Source organism: Protopterus annectens, chromosome 6.part1 (assembly GCF_019279795.1).
Source record: "Protopterus annectens isolate FY-2018-M chromosome 6.part1, PAN1.0, whole genome shotgun sequence".
In the NCBI taxonomy this organism is placed as follows: domain Eukaryota; kingdom Metazoa; phylum Chordata; order Ceratodontiformes; family Protopteridae; genus Protopterus; species Protopterus annectens.
The window spans coordinates 4142623-4160844 of NC_056738.1; the positions used below are offsets into that span (position 1 = coordinate 4142623).

General features: G+C 38.9%; 1 protein-coding gene across 1 annotated transcript in view; it reads right to left on the reverse strand.

Annotated features, from left to right (window-relative positions):
* Positions 1 to 18222, reverse strand: part of MTX2 (metaxin 2) — an 802678-nt gene that overhangs the window by 320728 nt on the left and 463728 nt on the right. Inside the window, exons 4-5 of the mRNA XM_044075432.1 lie at positions 5482 to 5554; positions 4590 to 4666 (exon numbers count right to left, since the gene is read on the reverse strand). Coding sequence (XP_043931367.1) covers positions 4590 to 4666; positions 5482 to 5554 — 150 coding nt within the window. The remainder of the gene's footprint in view (positions 1 to 4589; positions 4667 to 5481; positions 5555 to 18222) is intronic.

Consider the following 18222-nt stretch of genomic DNA (forward strand, 5'->3'; position numbering starts at 1 on the left):
CACGGCTGTAGAACAACTGATACTCTATGTGCATAAAATGTTATTAAAGAATGTACCGGTTAGTGCTTTTGCAAAGTCACCTCTGCTTCTTGAGACCATAATCATGCACATTTCAAGTAACATTTAAAGTGTTGATCAGCCAATCACAAAAAAATCAAGTAATAATATGCTCTCAAAAGTAATATCCATCTTTGTTCACAAATCTCAGTCTTGTTTTCTCATCTAGTTCCTTTTTTTGGATTTTTGATTGCTGGTTTATTGAAGACTGGTTAACAATCAACTAGCTGTTTTTTCTGATTATTGATTAGTTCTCTGAAATTACTACTCATTAATTCTAAAACAAAAAATTTAAATGAACACCTTGTTCCTTTCTGCATAAGAGATTTGGCTAAAGCACTAGTGCTTTTGTACTTGGGAATATCATTCAAATGTTCCAAAATCCTGTCTTTAAACAGCCTATTAGTCTTCCTAATCTAAAAGGCACTGCATGGGCAACAGGTGGCATAATACACCAAGTCTCTGCTCCTGCAATCAGTGCAGAAGTCTAAATCTATGGTAATGCCACTAGTAGATGAGACAAATATTTCTGACTGATGCACTCATGTGATTACTTGATTTTTATGTGACTGGCTGAAGAAACAGAGGTGACTCTGCGTAAGTGCTAACCAGTACATTCTTTAATAGTGTTTTGTGCATTGCCGTGTTTGGAAGGAGCTTCTTTTTTCTTTTGGACTTGGTCACTATTATTTACTTCAACCTTAACTGAGTGGTCCATGTTTTTTGTGTGTTGTCCTACTTATTATAACTCTTAGTTCAACATAATAAATATTCCAACTCTGAGTTAAGACCTACACAAAAAAACACCCAAAGTATTAAAGTCTAAAAATATAATTCTCTTCCAAACAATAGTTACACACACACACTCCCCACAGGATGCTATTTTTCCCAGTCTCTCCCACACTCCCCACAGGATGCTATTTTTCCCAGTCCCTCCCACAAATTCATATAAGGACATTAAAAATTCAACTAGTTACCAACAGATGTTTTAGGAGCAAACAACAAATTGCCTAACTTCTGTTGGATAATAGCTGTAGCCTCTCACTCTTTTCTCCCTCAGTGTCCTATGACGCCGGGAGTTAAGAGGAACAAGTATGCCAATACAATAAAGGTGTTTGGTTGGTGTAGGGGGAGGGACTGTAAGTAGAATTATGGTATACTCTAAAGTGGAAAACTGGTATAAAGCTCTTTTCTTACTATATATTTGCGAAGTATGCTTATTCAGACTAGCTTCCAAAGAAGACAAAGCTAGAGTTTGCTTTTTATTTCAAAAGCACTTGGTCCTGTTCCAAACCCTATTTCAGGATTATCCTAGGTGTGACACTGTGACATTAGAATACAATGAGATTGCAACACAAATAAAATGTACAACTTCAATCATGCAGTCAAGTCAAACTTCAGTGACTACACTTGGTATTAACTGCAATAGGAAACTGCATGATGTTGCAGCACAGCTAAAATGACACTGCACAACAAGTGAAGTTTTGTTTGAGAACTCCTTCATTTCCTTAACTGGCAATTATGCAAGCGTACAATTTAAAAATAATGCCCACATCCAAACCTCAGGCCTGAAAACAGTGTATAAACTGTCCAATTCTTTTTGTATCCCCATAGAAGGGGAGAAGATAACAGTAGTAAAGCTGGCCACAAATAGCACGATACTGTAGACAGAGTGAATTTTTCTAAATAACCTATTCCATACTCTTGATGATGATGCTACATGTTCTGTGATACACATGCTTCACTGCCAACAGCCCACCCCTACACGCACGCAGATACAAAACATGGTATTTACAAGGAATCCCTACGTTCAATACCGACTCGCTAGTGTTGCAGAAGGACCCACAATCTTTCTTTGGCAGAGGTAACATGACAGCACTGCTTTCCACCATCTTAAGCCCTTCTGCACACAGGCCAGTACTTATCTAGGTCACAAGGAATGTTGGTAAAGGCTTTGTCACTGCATCATCTGACCAGTGATACAGCAATGGTTTGAAGAAATTTACAGAAAAATACTGCTTTCAAGGAAACTTTCACAGAATGTTACCAGCATATTTATGCTACATACCTTTCTTTCATACTAGAAAGTACATTATCTTGCCAGTGTTTATTACTCAAGTAATATGAATTAAATTATATTTGTTTATGATATGTAGGTCATATGATATACTGATCCTGGTATCATTTACTATAACAGCAAAAAAATAAGATGTCACAAAAGAAAATTCAGATTCAGTTAAGAGAGAAGGCTACACAGACAAGTGACACCTGATGGAAAAAAAATCATTCAAAAAGCTGCAGGAAGTAACCAATACCGATAACAGCAATGCATGTTGTACGGGTGGAATGCAAGCAAAACTGACGTATGGTATTCACTTTTCCAAATCTTTTTCCAGTTCAGTCAACTCATCTTTGGCTTGCAAAGAGGAAAATCAGTCCCAACATGCATTTGCAATTATAAAAGCTCAGTACCTATTTTCTAAGTTCATGGAATGGCCAACTTTATTTCACACGGAATCTACAAATATGTGTTAATGGTCAATGGCCTTAAAGATGCTGAATAAACCCTGCAGTAGACAGGTGCAGTCTGCCTAGCTTCCATCTTTAGCCTGTATAATGCTGTATGACTAACACCACCACTACAGCATCCTTTCTTTTGTCATCTGTCTCGTCTTTTCTTAAATAGTTTTTTTTTTTTTACATTAACTCTAAAAATCAGGGGGCAGGAAAATAAAACCACATAGATCTAGGGTTACACAGTATTACTGTCTAGTGTGAAAAAGATCCAAAGAATCTTTAAAATGGCATAGTATGCCAACATGTACATTTCTAGTTTAAGTACTTTTACAAATCTGAAATCCTTTTTTACAAACTCATCAAGAATTTCTAAACGCATTGTTATAAATTGAAAGAATGGCTAACTAAAACAATGTATAACACCTTGAAGTTGAGTAACCACTCTTCCAAATATTTACTTAACACTGAAGCAGAGAGTCAAAACAACACAATCAATGTTATATATATGAAAAACTGCTGATTTATTCAGCTGTGTAGGAAAATGCACCAAGTAATGTTAATATTATCAAGGCACTCCCCACACCCCAAACTACAAAGAATTACCAAAGAGTGTAATATAGTGTCACTTTTCAATGCTTTTCTTGAAGAAAATTAATTTACCAGAGTGGGAATTTATCATTTAATAAAACACCAGACATGGTCTAAAAGAGAATGGTTATTAAAGGTAAACAAGAAAATGGAGTTGGAGACAATGCAGGCAAAGCTGTGATGTGGGGAATAATATAGTGAAGCATTTCAGAGAAAAACATGCACCTGTCAGCTGAGGGGCAGTGAACACAGTGAATCAAATGCTGTTCACTTGTGGCTGAAACCATATCCATATCTACACAGATAGTGGAAGCAGGAACCTTCACCATGACTTACCTCGTATGCCCAATGTAGTAAACAACATAAACCCCATATCCATATCTACACAGACAGTGGAAGCAGGTGCCTAAACAATGACTTACCTTGTATGCCCAATGTAGTAAACAACATAAACCCCATATCCATATCTACACAGACAGTGGAAGCAGGAGCCTACACCATGACTTACCTTGTATGCCCAATGTAGTAAACATAAACCCCATATCTACACAGACAGTGGAAGCAGGAGCCTACACCAGGACGTACCTTGTATGCCCAATGTAGTAAACATAAACCCCATATCCGATTCTACACAGACAGTGGAAGCAGGAGCCTACACCATGACTTACCTTGTATGCCCAATGTAGTAAACAACATAAACCCCATATCCATATCTACACAGACAGTGGAAGCAGGAGCCTACACCATGACTTACCTTGTATGCCCAATGTAGTAAACAACATAAACCCCATATCCATATCTACACAGACAGTGGAAGCAGGAGCCTACACCATGACTTACCTTGTATGCCCAATGTAGTAAACAACATAAACCCCATATCCATATCTACACAGACAGTGGAAGCAGGAGCCTACACCATGACTTACCTTGTATGCCCAATGTAGTAAACAACATAAACCAATCAGACACGCTCATTCACTTCTGCTTTTGTGCTCCTCTGCTCTTGCTTTCTTACCTACCCATCATTAGCTTCAAATACCTAGATTCTGGGATGTGATCAGATATTTCACTAGAAAAACTCTGCTATGAACACAGATCTCTACAGTTAATTTAATTTATCTGTACCCCCTCACACCTAGAATTACACGTTATGACTTTAAGATGAATTTGTGTGCAGTAGTACAGCAAATGCAGGCTTGTTTCACTGTCTGAAACTTTATAACTGAATATTTAATCACCAAATTTTCAATAAACTGTTAATGTACATACTATTGCCCAACATGGAAGGCAGGTCTGTCCATTCAGCTCTGTTTTATAAGAACAGCAGCTGGGAACACATTGAAGGAGTGCGTACATTGTCACATGAATTAGGATAGTGTGAGCTGATCACACTAAGTAGGTTAGGATTACACAATTATATTTCTTACCTTTGCTTTGACAAATTGGACAATGGGACCCAGTTCAGATACAACTTGATTTCCCACATGAATAAAGGGGACTTTGCCTAACAAAAAAGAAATAAATAAAAATGTGTTGCTGATTCTTATCTGACATGATGAAAAACAGTTCATTATAAAGAGACTTCATTTCAAGTTAGATTTTTAAGGCTTAAACTGTAAACTGTTATGCACTTGACTCTTTTTGTTCTTTCAAAGGCTCAGGCATTATCATATAATTTTGATAGTGTAAAATGATATAAAAAGAACTCTGCTGTACTAACAAATTCGGTGCTCTGACTTCTGAGATACTCAACTGACAACAGAAATATCTGTTTCAGTTTCAAAGGATGAATTCCTGCTGCTGTGATCAGTTCACTTAAAGTTCACATTAACAGCAGGTTCAGTCATGGCTTTTTTTCTGGGGATGCTTTCTCTACTAGCTGTCAGTTGGCCTCAGGGTAGCTGATAAGGTGCATAGAACCAACAAAGGCCTCCACTGCGTTCCCATGATAACCTGCATTACAAAAGAAATACAGGCCTTGTGGAACAGCTTGTCTTATTACTCTACACTTAAAATTCAAATGCTGGATTTTTTACCCAGCCTTTATGCAATAAATGAAACTATCACAATACAAAGTTTATTTACAATAAGAAAACAGTCTCACTTTTCATCAAGAAACTCATGGGAACCCTTGCAAACAATTTTCAGAAGACAGGAGTAAAACTGTTAAAAGAATATAAAATATAAACTATAAAATAACATCATAGGACAAATGGGTAAGCTGCTGAACAGTGGCATGTATTAGCTGCAAACAAATTCACAAAGTACAACAACATCACAGCTGTACTGCTTTCAAAACCCTGTGAAAACCAGACTTACCAGATGGAGACATGTATTCTGCATTAGCCCTGCACACCACCTGGACGGGCAGATTGCACATGCGAAGAAAGGCCTTTTAAATGGAAAGAGAGAAAAAAAGACAATTATTAACTTGGAGCAAAAAAGAAAAAAAAATGAAAAAATTGATTGCAAACATAATGACCCTGTAATTATACTACTACAATGGTCTGTTTTTCAGCTTGCTCACAATTTGTTTGCACATTTAATTCACAAAAAACATATTAAAAAAAAGAGCACATTACAAGAATCAATTACTGTACCAAAGGTACTGCAATGCAGTGCATAAAGAAACAAAGAAAATCAAACAGCAAGAAGTTTAATTTTATTTCAGTCAATGGGAACTATTTTATTTTGCATGTTTTTCTTTTTCAGTATTTGGAGTTTAGAACAGCACAGTTCAAGGGGAAACAGTCTGACAATCTGATTCAAATATAATTTCTGAAGTCGATCACTCTATCACTACCTTATCCCTGAACTATCTACATCTAAGCTGAAGTGTCAAAATGCTACGTTTTAAAGCTGTGAAGAACATCTTCATAGATTTTAGAAAGCTGAAGAATTCCAAATTGTAAATAGCAAACTGAAATCAAGACAAACTCGAAAGAGTACACGCAATAATAAACTGTTATCTAAAATAATCTATACTAAGGAAATACAAGACAGAACTTTGTACCTCCAATATTTTTTTACAATTGTTAGATATGTTCAGAACTTCAATGAAAAGACTACATGTAGCTGTTATAGCAGTTCTCATAATCTGTCACAAAAGCCTAAAATAAAACAGATCATGAAGGGACATCAGTAACCACCAAAGGATGACCTGTATTACACAACAAAGTAGCCCTGACAGAAAAGACATGGAAGTGTCAAACTTTACAGCAAAAAGGTCACTGTAGGACAAGGGTTAGCAAAGAGACCAGTAGGCCAAACTAAGGACTTCCACACAGAGATGTAGGTGAACATTCTAAAACCAGGCCTTGAACAGTTATGGAAGCAGTCAAATATAAGGCGAGAATACAAATTAAGTCCATTAAAAAAAGTTGAATTTTAGGAAAACAAGACTGCCGATGCATATTACTTATAGCCAAGTAGTGAGGCAGCAACATCATATACTTGCTTATTTCCTTGTACATTCCTAAAAATACCTGCAAACCCTAGATTAAAAAGAGAGTTAACAGATGATCAAAGCATTGACATTGAACAAATTGAGGAATGGAAGAAATGGGCAGTAGTATTCCAAGAAACCACAGCCAAGTGAAATACATCCTAGAGATACCGTAAGAGACCACAGTAAACAAGATGAGAACCCATCAAAACAGGAACAAATGCTTCTGCAAACAGTGTGAGTGAATAATAAGTGGTTACCAAGTGATGGTAATAATACCTAGATATGGAAGAAATGATTAGTGGCTTTCTTAGGATTAGAGATCAAAAATTGCACATATCCAAAGATGACAGGAGTGTTTCTGACCATGGATGATCATTTCAACATTTTTTCTGGTTTGTTTTATTGAATCTAACTACTACTGTTTGAATTATTTAGAAAAAGGATATCTGAAATTCATTCTGTTCCTGTGGTCTGTGCTGAAAATTGCGAGCCTGCTCAAAGTCCCAGTTGATTTCAAATTGTGCATGGGCTTCTGCATTTCACAGCTGGTTTGACCTTATTCAAGACTGTTACTTTTGGTTACACTCTAACACCATATTTGCTGAATGTTTTCAGGTGGATGCTTTGGTGTGGTGCCGCTGGATCCTGCGTGATGCAAATCTCATCTTCCAGGGATGGTTCCTAATGGATTTCCACAGACTGTATATGTGGTTTCACTGCCATAGATGTTGTTTCCATGGGCCATGAATATTCAGACCCCATTTACCAAATCTATATTTGAGATGAAGAATAGTCCAAAAATAAGTGGCCCCACTAAAAATGATGATGGAACATCACATGCAACTCCCATCAGGATGGAAAGGTAACCACCCACTATGACATGTTCCATCCTATTGTTTAATATGAAATTCATCCACTGAGCAACACAGAAAGAGATGTTTAATACATTTACTTTGTCAGCCATTGAATTATGCAAAACAGTGTTGAATGACCTAGTAAGGCCATGATACACAAAATGTGTTGTCTGTCCTTCACCAAGTGCTACTGCTAGCTCTTCAAAGAGTGCCAAAAAGATGTACAAGGCAGCATTTCCCCTTAACAAATACATAGATCTTCATTATCTGTAGGTCTCTTCTTGTAACTCTGAAGAAGTTTTACTACGGCTCTTTCCATGATTTAGCACGGAATACTGGACAGGCTAATGAGTCTAAACTTGTCCTGGTATGATGTGACCCCCCCCCCCGTAACAATTGTACTACCACAGCCAAGAACCTGTCTACATTTTAACATTTTGTTTACAAACATTGCCAAGGGTTTACTTGGGTTTTCCTTGAATTTTTAATAGAAGTCACCAAATAGCTTGTTTGGTTCCCAAGCAACAGGTAGTACCTGTAATTTATTTACTTATTTTATTTATTTGAAGTTTGGTTGCCAGGATGGTCCATTGGGCCGAATGAGCCCGTTTTCAATGTGATGCCATTCATCTGTCACAAACCTCCACTCCTCCTATATCCTGTAGGATCATCTTGACCTGCCAGATGAATTTTATGTGACATCAATGTAGACATTTATCTTATCCTGCCCACTGTTTTTCTTCTGCATGTGTATGTCTTCAATCTTTCTCTTTCTTTAGCAAGGTTGGTTGCTATTTGTTCTCACAATTCCCTCTTAGATATGATTTTATTCCCTTTCACTCCATCCTTTATGTAGTACTGCAGCACACAGCTTTACTACCACCACCCTTCTATATTACTTACAGATGAATGGCATCACATGCACTGAAGAATGCACTAGAAATAAGGAGATTATGTACAATAAAGGGAAAGGAGGGCACTTTAAAAATGCTGATTATCTGTCAGAATTACTGAGTTTTTCTCCCCTCTGTGTAAATCTCAGTGACAAGGCAAATGCCTAGAACATACAGATGGGTGCAAATGGGAGACCGATTAGAAGAAATGGGGGAGGAATAAGTTAATAGATTTATTGATTAGTAGTAGACTAACTGCCCTTGCGAGCCATTTTAAGCCTAGTCAATTATCCCTTGTGAGACTCAAACCCTGCACCTTGTGTTTGTAAGGCAAACACCTTAACCATTAGGCCACTCTCCCTCAATCTCTGACAAAACAAGACACACACAACTACACATGACTTACCTTCCAAGGTGCTAAATGTGCCAGAAGTAATACTGTCAGTCAGTGCAAAAATCTTATGTTTCTGCCTGCTAACAAAATGATGTCATTGGTTTACTTGCTTTAAGGAAACTCTAGGAAGAAAATGAGGAATGACAGGTATGTTACCCTCAGCTGCATTTCCTCAAAGGTCTTAGAATATATTCTGTATGGCAGGTTAATTAACTGCCTTCAAAAAAGGAGGACGATAGCCTGAAGAATAAAAGAGAAGGCTGGTTTGGGAAGAGAGTTAAACTCATGGAGGATATGAATCTGCAAGTAGCAAACTGGGAGATTCCAAGCTCTACAATAATGAGAGAGCAGAGGTTGATTAAGATCTTGCACCATGAACAGTTTAGGCAACAGATATAAGATTGTATCAGAATGGATAAATTCTTCTTATTATGGTCCTAATCGTTGCAAATGGAGGAGAGGATGTCCAGTTAAAGGAGGTATTAAACATTCATAATCATATGACTGTGCGATTTACATTCAAGTGGAAGAAAAAAAGATACCATGGGATTTTATACTGACCTGCTAGAAAAGATCAAAAAGGACTTAGGGGTCTGATAGCAATGTTTGGGAGTAAACATGCTAAGACGAGTGTGTTGGGTATAAAAAGCTACAGATAAAAGTTTTTGGGAGAGACACCAAAGAGGATGGCCGATGTGGTTAAAAAAAGAATGTGAAGCTGGTGATTAACTCAAAAGATGTGGGATATGAAAGACATTTTAGAGAGGTGGAAGAGATGCAGCAAACTGAGACAAGTAAAAAAAAGTTCGGGAAAGCAAAGGAGCAAGCTGAAAGGAAGCTGGCAGAAAGGTCCAAAATGGGAACAAGCACTGTGGCAGATATAGAACACAGAAGAAACAGAATGACAGACCTGGCCAAGTTCAGTAAGAGTGGGGAAACTAGAGAAGTCTGGGGGAAAATGACAGGCCCTCAATGAATACTTCACCTCAGTCTCCATGAAATTAATACAAGGGTTGGTTGCTATAATATAAGGGAAGCATGGCAGAACAGAGACAGCAATGAACAGACATCAGGATGGAAGAATGGATGGGGAAATGGTATTTCCAAGGGTAGCAGACAGGCTTCCTCCCAAAGTCCTCAGAAATCTGGCTAGTGCATTGCAGACCCTCTAACAGAGATCAATAATGGAGAACTAGTTAGTGCAGAACTGCTTGAGTACTGGAACACTACATGGAAGAGGCAGAAGGAACTAAACCCTATTAGTTTAAGAGATGGTGGCAGGGAAAGTCACAGAGAGAACTCCAAATGAAAGGTTGGCTGCTTTTCTAGAAAACATAAATCTCTAAAACAGCAACAACACAAGTGCATGGAAAGAAAAAGTTGTTAATTAAGCATGATTCAGTTTTAGGACTGATTTACTGAAGACGTTGCGAGAGAAGAACTTACAAATGTGGTCTGTCTGGTCTTCCCTGTAGTCTTTGATTCAGTTTAACAAATGACTGCTATGAAAATTGGAGAAGACAGAAGATATAAATGCTGGATGCAGAGTGTTGTGGTGACAGAGATGATGTTAGTTACGGAAACTGAATAGTGGAATATTACAGGGGCCAGTCTAACACTCCCAAGCATATTCTTTTCAGGTACATCCTAAGAAATGCAGAATGGGACTGACTGACCTCTTCAGTGATGAAACAAAACTAGATGTAGCAGACAGGAATACAAAAGAGTCAAAATAAAGGATTCAGAAAGGTTGACAGGGTAGACAGAAATGGGGCAGGTCAGGACTGCTGCAGTAAAATGCAAAATACAATGCCTGGCCGACAACAACCTTGATGTGACATATCAGCTGTGGGAGTAAACTGATAAATAGTAGTTTTAGGATTGGGGGGTGAAGGTCAGACCTTTACTAGACAAAGGCAGAGTGAGGGAGTGGAGTGCATCTTCAGTGGGATAGACTCCAAAAGCTAAAAGTTAATGTTGCCATTCTACTTAAGCCTTGGTCAAGACAAACTTTAAGGGCTTGGTTTAATTCTGGAGGCTGCACAAGCTAACTGACCATGGCTACTTAGAAGAGTCCACAAGAAAGGCAGCAGATAACTGAGTGGGATGGAGAGGAAAGCAAATGAACAGAGACTAGTGAAGATGGAGCTCTTCTTACAAGAAGTTGCACAAGACATGGTATAGGTACACAAAATGATGTCAGGAGAGGTGAAGGTATTCCTGAACAGCAATAACAGGGAGAAGGAGGGGGCACAAGCAGTGCATTATAAGCAACAAGCACTCTCTGAATCTGAAAAGTTATTTTTCACTTAAAGAGATGTGGGCCCACAGAATGGACTTTTAAAATAGGAAGTGGAAAGGAATCCAGACAGTCATTCAAGAGAGAACATGAAAGGTGAACATCAGGTAAGAGGAAGGTAAGGATGGGGACAAGAGGTTGAATATTAAGATCCCTAAAAGTGCAGATCAGATAGCCTTTCTGTCTTCTGCTACCAAGCAAAAGCAATGTAACACAGTTTAAAATTTTAAGTGAGGAGCAAAAGCAAGCTATATTGTAAAATCCACATTGGGCCAATAAAAGAAAGTATGTCATCTCTGTGTTTTATGACTTTCTTTCCTGAAATTGACAAGTACAGTATTTTTTAACTTTGCCTTTTCTTGTACTTCAGTCAATAGCCTATGATTTTTTTTAAACGTTGTGTTTTTACTCTTATATAAGCAGATCAACTATCCCAGCCATCTGTACTATAGATTAGTCAACAGATGTATAAAAACATCTAAAACGGATCCCAGTTAACTCTTTCCATTTAGTCAATGGGAATGAATAGAGGTTTATGCTACAACAAGGTACTTAACACAAAAGCAGGTTTCACTGTGTGGTGGGTACACATCACTATTTTAAACATACCACTTTAGACTGGCAAATGAATTATGATGTACAGAAATATCTACTGCTGTATGAACTGTCCATACCCGTAAGATGGATGGTTTAATCACCTGAGGCACTAGGTATACTTTTGAAGTGTGCCTGAAGATTTGGCCATCTCATTTTTGAAATAAAGTGAAACGAAATGCAAACACTGCAACTTGTAACAGGGAATGCTCCAACTTGTCTTCAATATTCAGTATGTGAAAGTAAACTCTCCTGGAAATCATTCAAAGTTTGCATAGATTTTCTTGGAGTATGTATAGTGTAGCAAATGTTTATCAGATTCATGTAAGAAAGCAGTATGGGATTCCTACAGTAATCACACCTGCAGAGGATATTTGGTTATGCAGTTTCTCTTATTATCACCAATGGCTAGGTGAGCAAACAACAAATTTATTCTCCCTGTTGTTGATGTCCATTTAAGAAGGCAATGTTTTAGCAGTGTATTGTTTATTTTCTTTGTTAGACAGAACATTGATCCAAATAGACACTTTTAAGGCTTAGCTTAAGAAATAACTGAACAAGTAAACAATCCGAGTTGCCTTACACAGAAATATCAACTAAACATCACAAATGCAGTTTGAAAAACATGGAGTGCAATCACTGTAGTTATTTTCACTGTAGATTGGCTATATAGCTTACACGGAAAAATCACACACATTACAATTTAATTCAAACTCTGCAGCTATTTATAAATTATACACATATAGCTGTGATAGTGAGAGGATTGTAGGAAGACAGGTGAGGTGACTACGTACTTCAAGGAATTTTAAATTGTTTAGTCTGAAAAAGATGGGGAAGAAAAGGAGTAAGGCAGTCCACTAGGAGACAGGAATATGTTTATCATGGAGGTGTAAGGTGTCTAGTTTACAAGAGTGGAGAAGGTTGTTACTACTACTCACAGTGAATTTTATTTAGTATTATTACTATTCAGAATATGCTTGTACTGAGCCTGTTTACAGATGAATATGAGCTATTTAATGTGGTCTCTGACTTCGAAAACAACAGCAAATTCTGACTGATTCAAGCTAAATTAGATGCCAACATGGTTAAGTATACAGCTTTTATCGTTGATATGGTTTTACTTCTATTTGCAAGTGGTAATTCTGCAAAAGTGCATTTAATATCGCTTGTGATAATATCTAAACTACATTGCACATAACAATGAGGTGGACTTAAAATGCGTCTCTAGCCTTTACGCTATTATTTTTACGTTGATGTACTTCTTCTTCTTTCGGCTTTTCCCGGTTAGGGGTCGCCACAGCGGATCACCTTGTCCGCTCATGATTGGCAGTGGAGTTTTACGGTGTCGAGTTGCCAGCCCGGCGCCCAACCTTCCACAGAAGGCACAAACACGCACACACTCACACCTAGAGCCAATTTAGAGTGTCCAATCCACCTACAGCATGTCTTTGGGATGTGGGAGGAAACCGGAGCACCCGGAGGTGCGTTGATGTACTAATGCTATTAAAAGTGCCTAGTCATGTTTCTGTGTTAATATCTTGATGCTACTGACAGTTACTACATTATAATTTTTAACTAACATTTCTGCAAAGGTTGCGATATTGGCTTTCATTTACTCGTGCACAGATTAACTACTGGACATCCCAAATGGGACAAAAGTATTTAGAGCCCATTTTCTGCATATCCAAATGGTATACTTAAAAAGGAATTCATGCTGACTGTGCACTCCTAATTTTATTTTGCTGCTTCTCAACAGATGCACATAGATCTACTGATGAACCATTAAAATGTCCATAGGGAGCTATGTGTGTTCCCATAGGTGTGCGTGTGTACAATGTCCTGTGATGGAGGGACTGGCATCCTGGCCAGAATTAGTTCCCTGCTTTATGGCCACTGGTTGTCAGGATAGGTTACATTTCTCCTGCAACCATGAGGAGCATAAAGAAAGTATCAAAAAATATATACCATGAGCATTGCCTCCCTTGATATGCTGCTTCAAAACTTGTTTCACCATACCACTCAAGTGTACCTCTTTACAAAGGACGTTTCTCATTTTGAGTCTTAAAAATCCATGTTTTTCCCAGCTCCACATGACACTGGTCTGTCACGCATTCAGTATTAATATTTTTTTTTTTCTGAAATGACACCCATGTTAAATAATACCGAATCACATGAAAATATTTTTTTAATAAGTATAAAGTAAAACATTTAACTATCCTTCGAGTTTCCTAGCTGAAGTCATTAGCAGCTGTTTCACATTTTGCCTACTTGTCCCACATTAAAAAAGGCAATGATCTACATTTTGGAGATGGAAAGTTGAGAGCTATGCTCTTCACCCCAGTAAAAGGTTATGTATACACTTATATAAGACCATATAAGCAGTAGACAACAGCTATAAAGGCAATACAGTTTTAATAAAAAATATACTAAGCCTAATAAATATGTTTATGTATCTGAAATGCTGGATTATACAAACACCCTCAAATTGAAACGTGGGAAATGTAAGTACTTATTCAATACAATGTGTGTGTGTTTAAAATCTAAATTGTACATGCCATCCGATGTTTTATTTTGTGTGTCTGATGGCAAAATTTTGCGCCACAGCAGTTATGTAAAACAAACATATTTGTCTGTAGCTACATCTGGGTGCATGAACAGTCAAGAGTCAACTGTAATAACTGTTTATTAGTAAAGCTCATTTGTCAATAAATGTACTAAAAGCAGTTAAACTTAAATTCTAAAACACTTTTACGGCTACATTTATATGTAGGAAGTGGTAAAATATCTGCAATGAATGGAACCTAGTTAGTATTACTGAGCATTTGTAGAATAAAAGAAGTCTAACAAAAGTACAGTTGCGTACACTTAGCATAAATGTAGATGTTCGAGTGTATTCACTACTGCAGTCATTACATTTGGGTAATCTGCTGGCAGGTTGCCCTCAGTTGGCCTGATTAACAAAGTCTTGGGTCCTGCATCAGTTGCTGTCCCTTCTTCCATGACGTCAGGTCGTCAGGAGTATAAAACATGCAGACGATGCCATTACATCAGTTTTAATTGCCTCAGATGTCGGGTGCCCCCCAAAGAGGGAGGAAAATATATACGTGTAAATAATTTAAAACACAAAAAATATACCTCCAAACAAAAGCAAATACATCAAAAAGGCTTTTAAGTATAGTAAAAGAAAGTAGAGACATAGCAATAGAAAAAACAGGGGGCTGGAGGGAGGGTAACCAGGACCGCAACAGTGAATACACTCGAACATCTACAAGTGTACACAACTGTATTATGTTCTTCGTGTTTCACTGTTGCAGTCATTACATTTGGGTAGATTCCCAAAGCTATGGTTGGGAGGATGGATTTAAACAGCATTAGGACCGGCTATAACGCCCTGCAAAACAGCAGTGGCAAAGCCAGCTCTGAATTTAGAGAAAATTGGTAAATGATAATGTTTGGTGAAAGTATGAACTGAACTCCTGGTAGGAACACCTCTGAGAAAGGCTGTAGAAGTAGATGCAGCCCTGGTGGAATGTGATCTGATGCCCTGGGGGATAGGTTTTCCATGGTGCTTATAGCAGAAATGAATACAATGGCTTATTCATTTGGAAATGGTTTGCTTTGACATAGCCTTTCCCTCTGCGCCTGCAGCAAATGCTACCAGCAGTTGTTCAGATTTTCTTCGAGATTTAGTCTGTCCAAAAAAAATCTAAATTGTCTGTGTACATCCAATGAATGCAGAATCCACTCCCCCTTGTTCTGTGGATTGGAAAAGAAAGTTGGCAAATGAATGGTCTGATTAAGAGCCACGCTGGATACCACCTTGGGCATTGAAGGACGGGTTGGTCCTGAGCGACACCCTGTCCGCATGAAAAATGATGAAAGGCTCCACTGCCATAACGGCCTGTAATTCAGAAATCCTTCTAGTCGAAGTGATTGCTAAAAGGAAGGCTGTTTTCCAGGAGAAAAATTTTAAGTCTGCAGTAGCAGCTGGCTCAAAAGGAGGGAGAGTGAGTTTCTCTAGTACAAAGTTAAGGTCCCAGGCAGGGGTTGGAGCTCTCCTGGGTGGTCTCAAGTTTTTGGCCCCTCTGAGATACTGCTTTAGCAGAGGATGAGAAAAGAGGAGAGGTTCAGTGTTGTAATGAGCTGAAATGGCTGAGGCATGGATTTTTATGGAAGAAAAAGACAGGCCCTTGTGAAGCATCTCGGTTAAGTATTGCAAAATATGAGGTAAGCTGGGCACTGCTGTGCTTATCCCTTGAGAGTGATTCCAAGCACAGAATCTTTTCCATTTGTCAGCATAAGATTTTCTAGTACTAGGTCTTCTCGCCTCCAAAATGACATCCATCACAGGTTTGCTGAGGGATGCTAAGGGGGAATTTAAGTAATTAGCCAAGCTGCAAGATTCAAAGTTTGGAGCTGAGGGTGCAGAATTTGGTTGTTCTGCTGAGACAGTAAAGAAGGTGTCTGAGGCAGGTGCCATGGAGTGATTTGAGGCAGACTGCGTAGAAGTGGGTACCAATGTTGGCGAGGCCAGTCTGGAGTAATCAAAATCATTTCGGTTGGTCTTGTTTGACTTTTAACAGAACTTTGGGGAGCAGAGGCAGAGGAGGAAAGGCATAGAGCGTCCACTTTCCAGGCTTTTTTGTGAGGAGTTCTTGTGGAAAATTTGTCCAACTGGTAGTTCTGGAGTGAGGCAAAAAGATCTATGTCTGGGCTCCCCCATTTGCGTATCAACATGTTGAAAATCCGTGGTTCCAGTTTCCATTCGTGTGGGTCCATGAGATTTCTCCTTAGTTCGTCTGCCAAAATATTCAGCTGTCCTGGCAGGAATTGAGCTTGTAGTTGTACTTGACAGCTCAAGGCCATGTTCCACAATGCCATGGCTAGTCTGCAGAGGGGGTAGGAATGTGTACCCCCCTGCTTGTTTATGTACCACATAACTGTGGTGTTGTCCATCTTTACTATTAGTTGTCCTGGATGAAGGTAGTCCTTGAAGGCTGTCAGTGCATTCTGCACAGCTAGCATTTCTTTTTGATTGATATGAAGGTGCATTTGATTTGGGCTCCTTTTGCCCTGAATGCACTTCCCTGCCAGATGAGCCCCCCATGCATAGTCTGATGCATCTGTAGTTAGGGTTTGGGCGGCAGTGGGTGGTGTGAATGGCAGCCCCTTGTTTTGGTGGCAGGCCTCTGCCCACCATAGGAGCTCTAGTTGCAGGCAAGGAATGATAGGAATCATTGTTTCCAGGCTGTGACAAAGTTGACTCCATAAACTCTTTAAGTATCATTGAAGTTTCCTCATATGCAGTCTTGCATATGGAATTAGAAGAATGCAGGAGGCCATGAACCCCAAGGCTTGCAGTATTTGTCTTGCAGATAGCAGGGTTTTTGTGGCCACCTGTTTGAAGTAAGTCACCAAATGAAGTTGCTTTTCTGGCATAAGGAAAGTCATCTGGGCAGTTGTATTCAAGCTTGCACCCAGGAATGTAATTTTCTGAGAGGGTACCAGTTGTGATTTCTTTTTGTTTATAGTGTACCCTAGACAAGTTAGAGCCCTTTTTACAAACGCCAGATGTTTTAGAAGAATGGCCTTGTTTTCTGCCTGAATTAGACAATCGTCCAGGTATGGATATATTTGAATATTTCTTTGCCTGCAAAATGCAATTACTGGAGCCAGGCACTTTGTAAAGACCCTGAGTGCAGTAGAAAGGGCAGTGCAGAGAACTGATACTGCAAGTAGCCTGCTTTGAAGCGGAGGTATCTTCTGCAAGATTCTCTTATTGGGATATGCAGGTAAGCCTCCTTTAAGTCCAGAGTTGCCAACCAGGCATCTTTGCCTAGCATAGGAAGCAAATGGTGAAGAGTCAGCATCTTGAATTTTGGAATGTCCATAAAGGTGTTTAGAGTAGACAGGTCCGGAATTGGACGCCATGATTTGTCTTTTCTGGATACCAGGAAAAGTCTGGAATAGAAACCTTGTCCCTTTAACTCTTCTGGTACTAGTTGAATAGCCCCCATGTTTAAGAGGGAAAGTACTTGTTTCTGGGCCTCTGCCCACTGATTTGGGGGCAGGTCTGGCCATCTGTTTGGAGTTGGCAACATGTGGAAATGAAATCTGTATCCCTGGGATACTATATTTAAAACCCATTTGTCCTGGGTTATAAGTTGCCAGTTTTTTGCATGAAGAGCCAGTTTTCCCCCCAAAGGGGTGGATAAAAGGTAAGTGCTTGGTAATTCTAGAGGAAAGTCACTGAGACTGCTTACCATAGGGAGATGTCTTGCTGTTTCCAGATTTGGAAGAGGAGGCACCCCATTGCTTAGTTCTGAAAGTCCCTTGCGACTGAAACCTGGTGCCTTTGGAATGCCTACTAAATCTTGGAGGTTGCACTTGTAAGAAATCTTTCACAGTTTGCATAGATTTAGCTTTATCTTCCATATTTTTTAGAACTTCTTCAGCCTTATTACCAAAGAGACGGTCCTGTTGCAAAGGAACATCCAACAATTTTGCTTTAACATGATCAGGCAGAGATTGCTCTTTGAGCCAAGCAAGCCTTCTAAGCACAGACCCAATTACAGCAG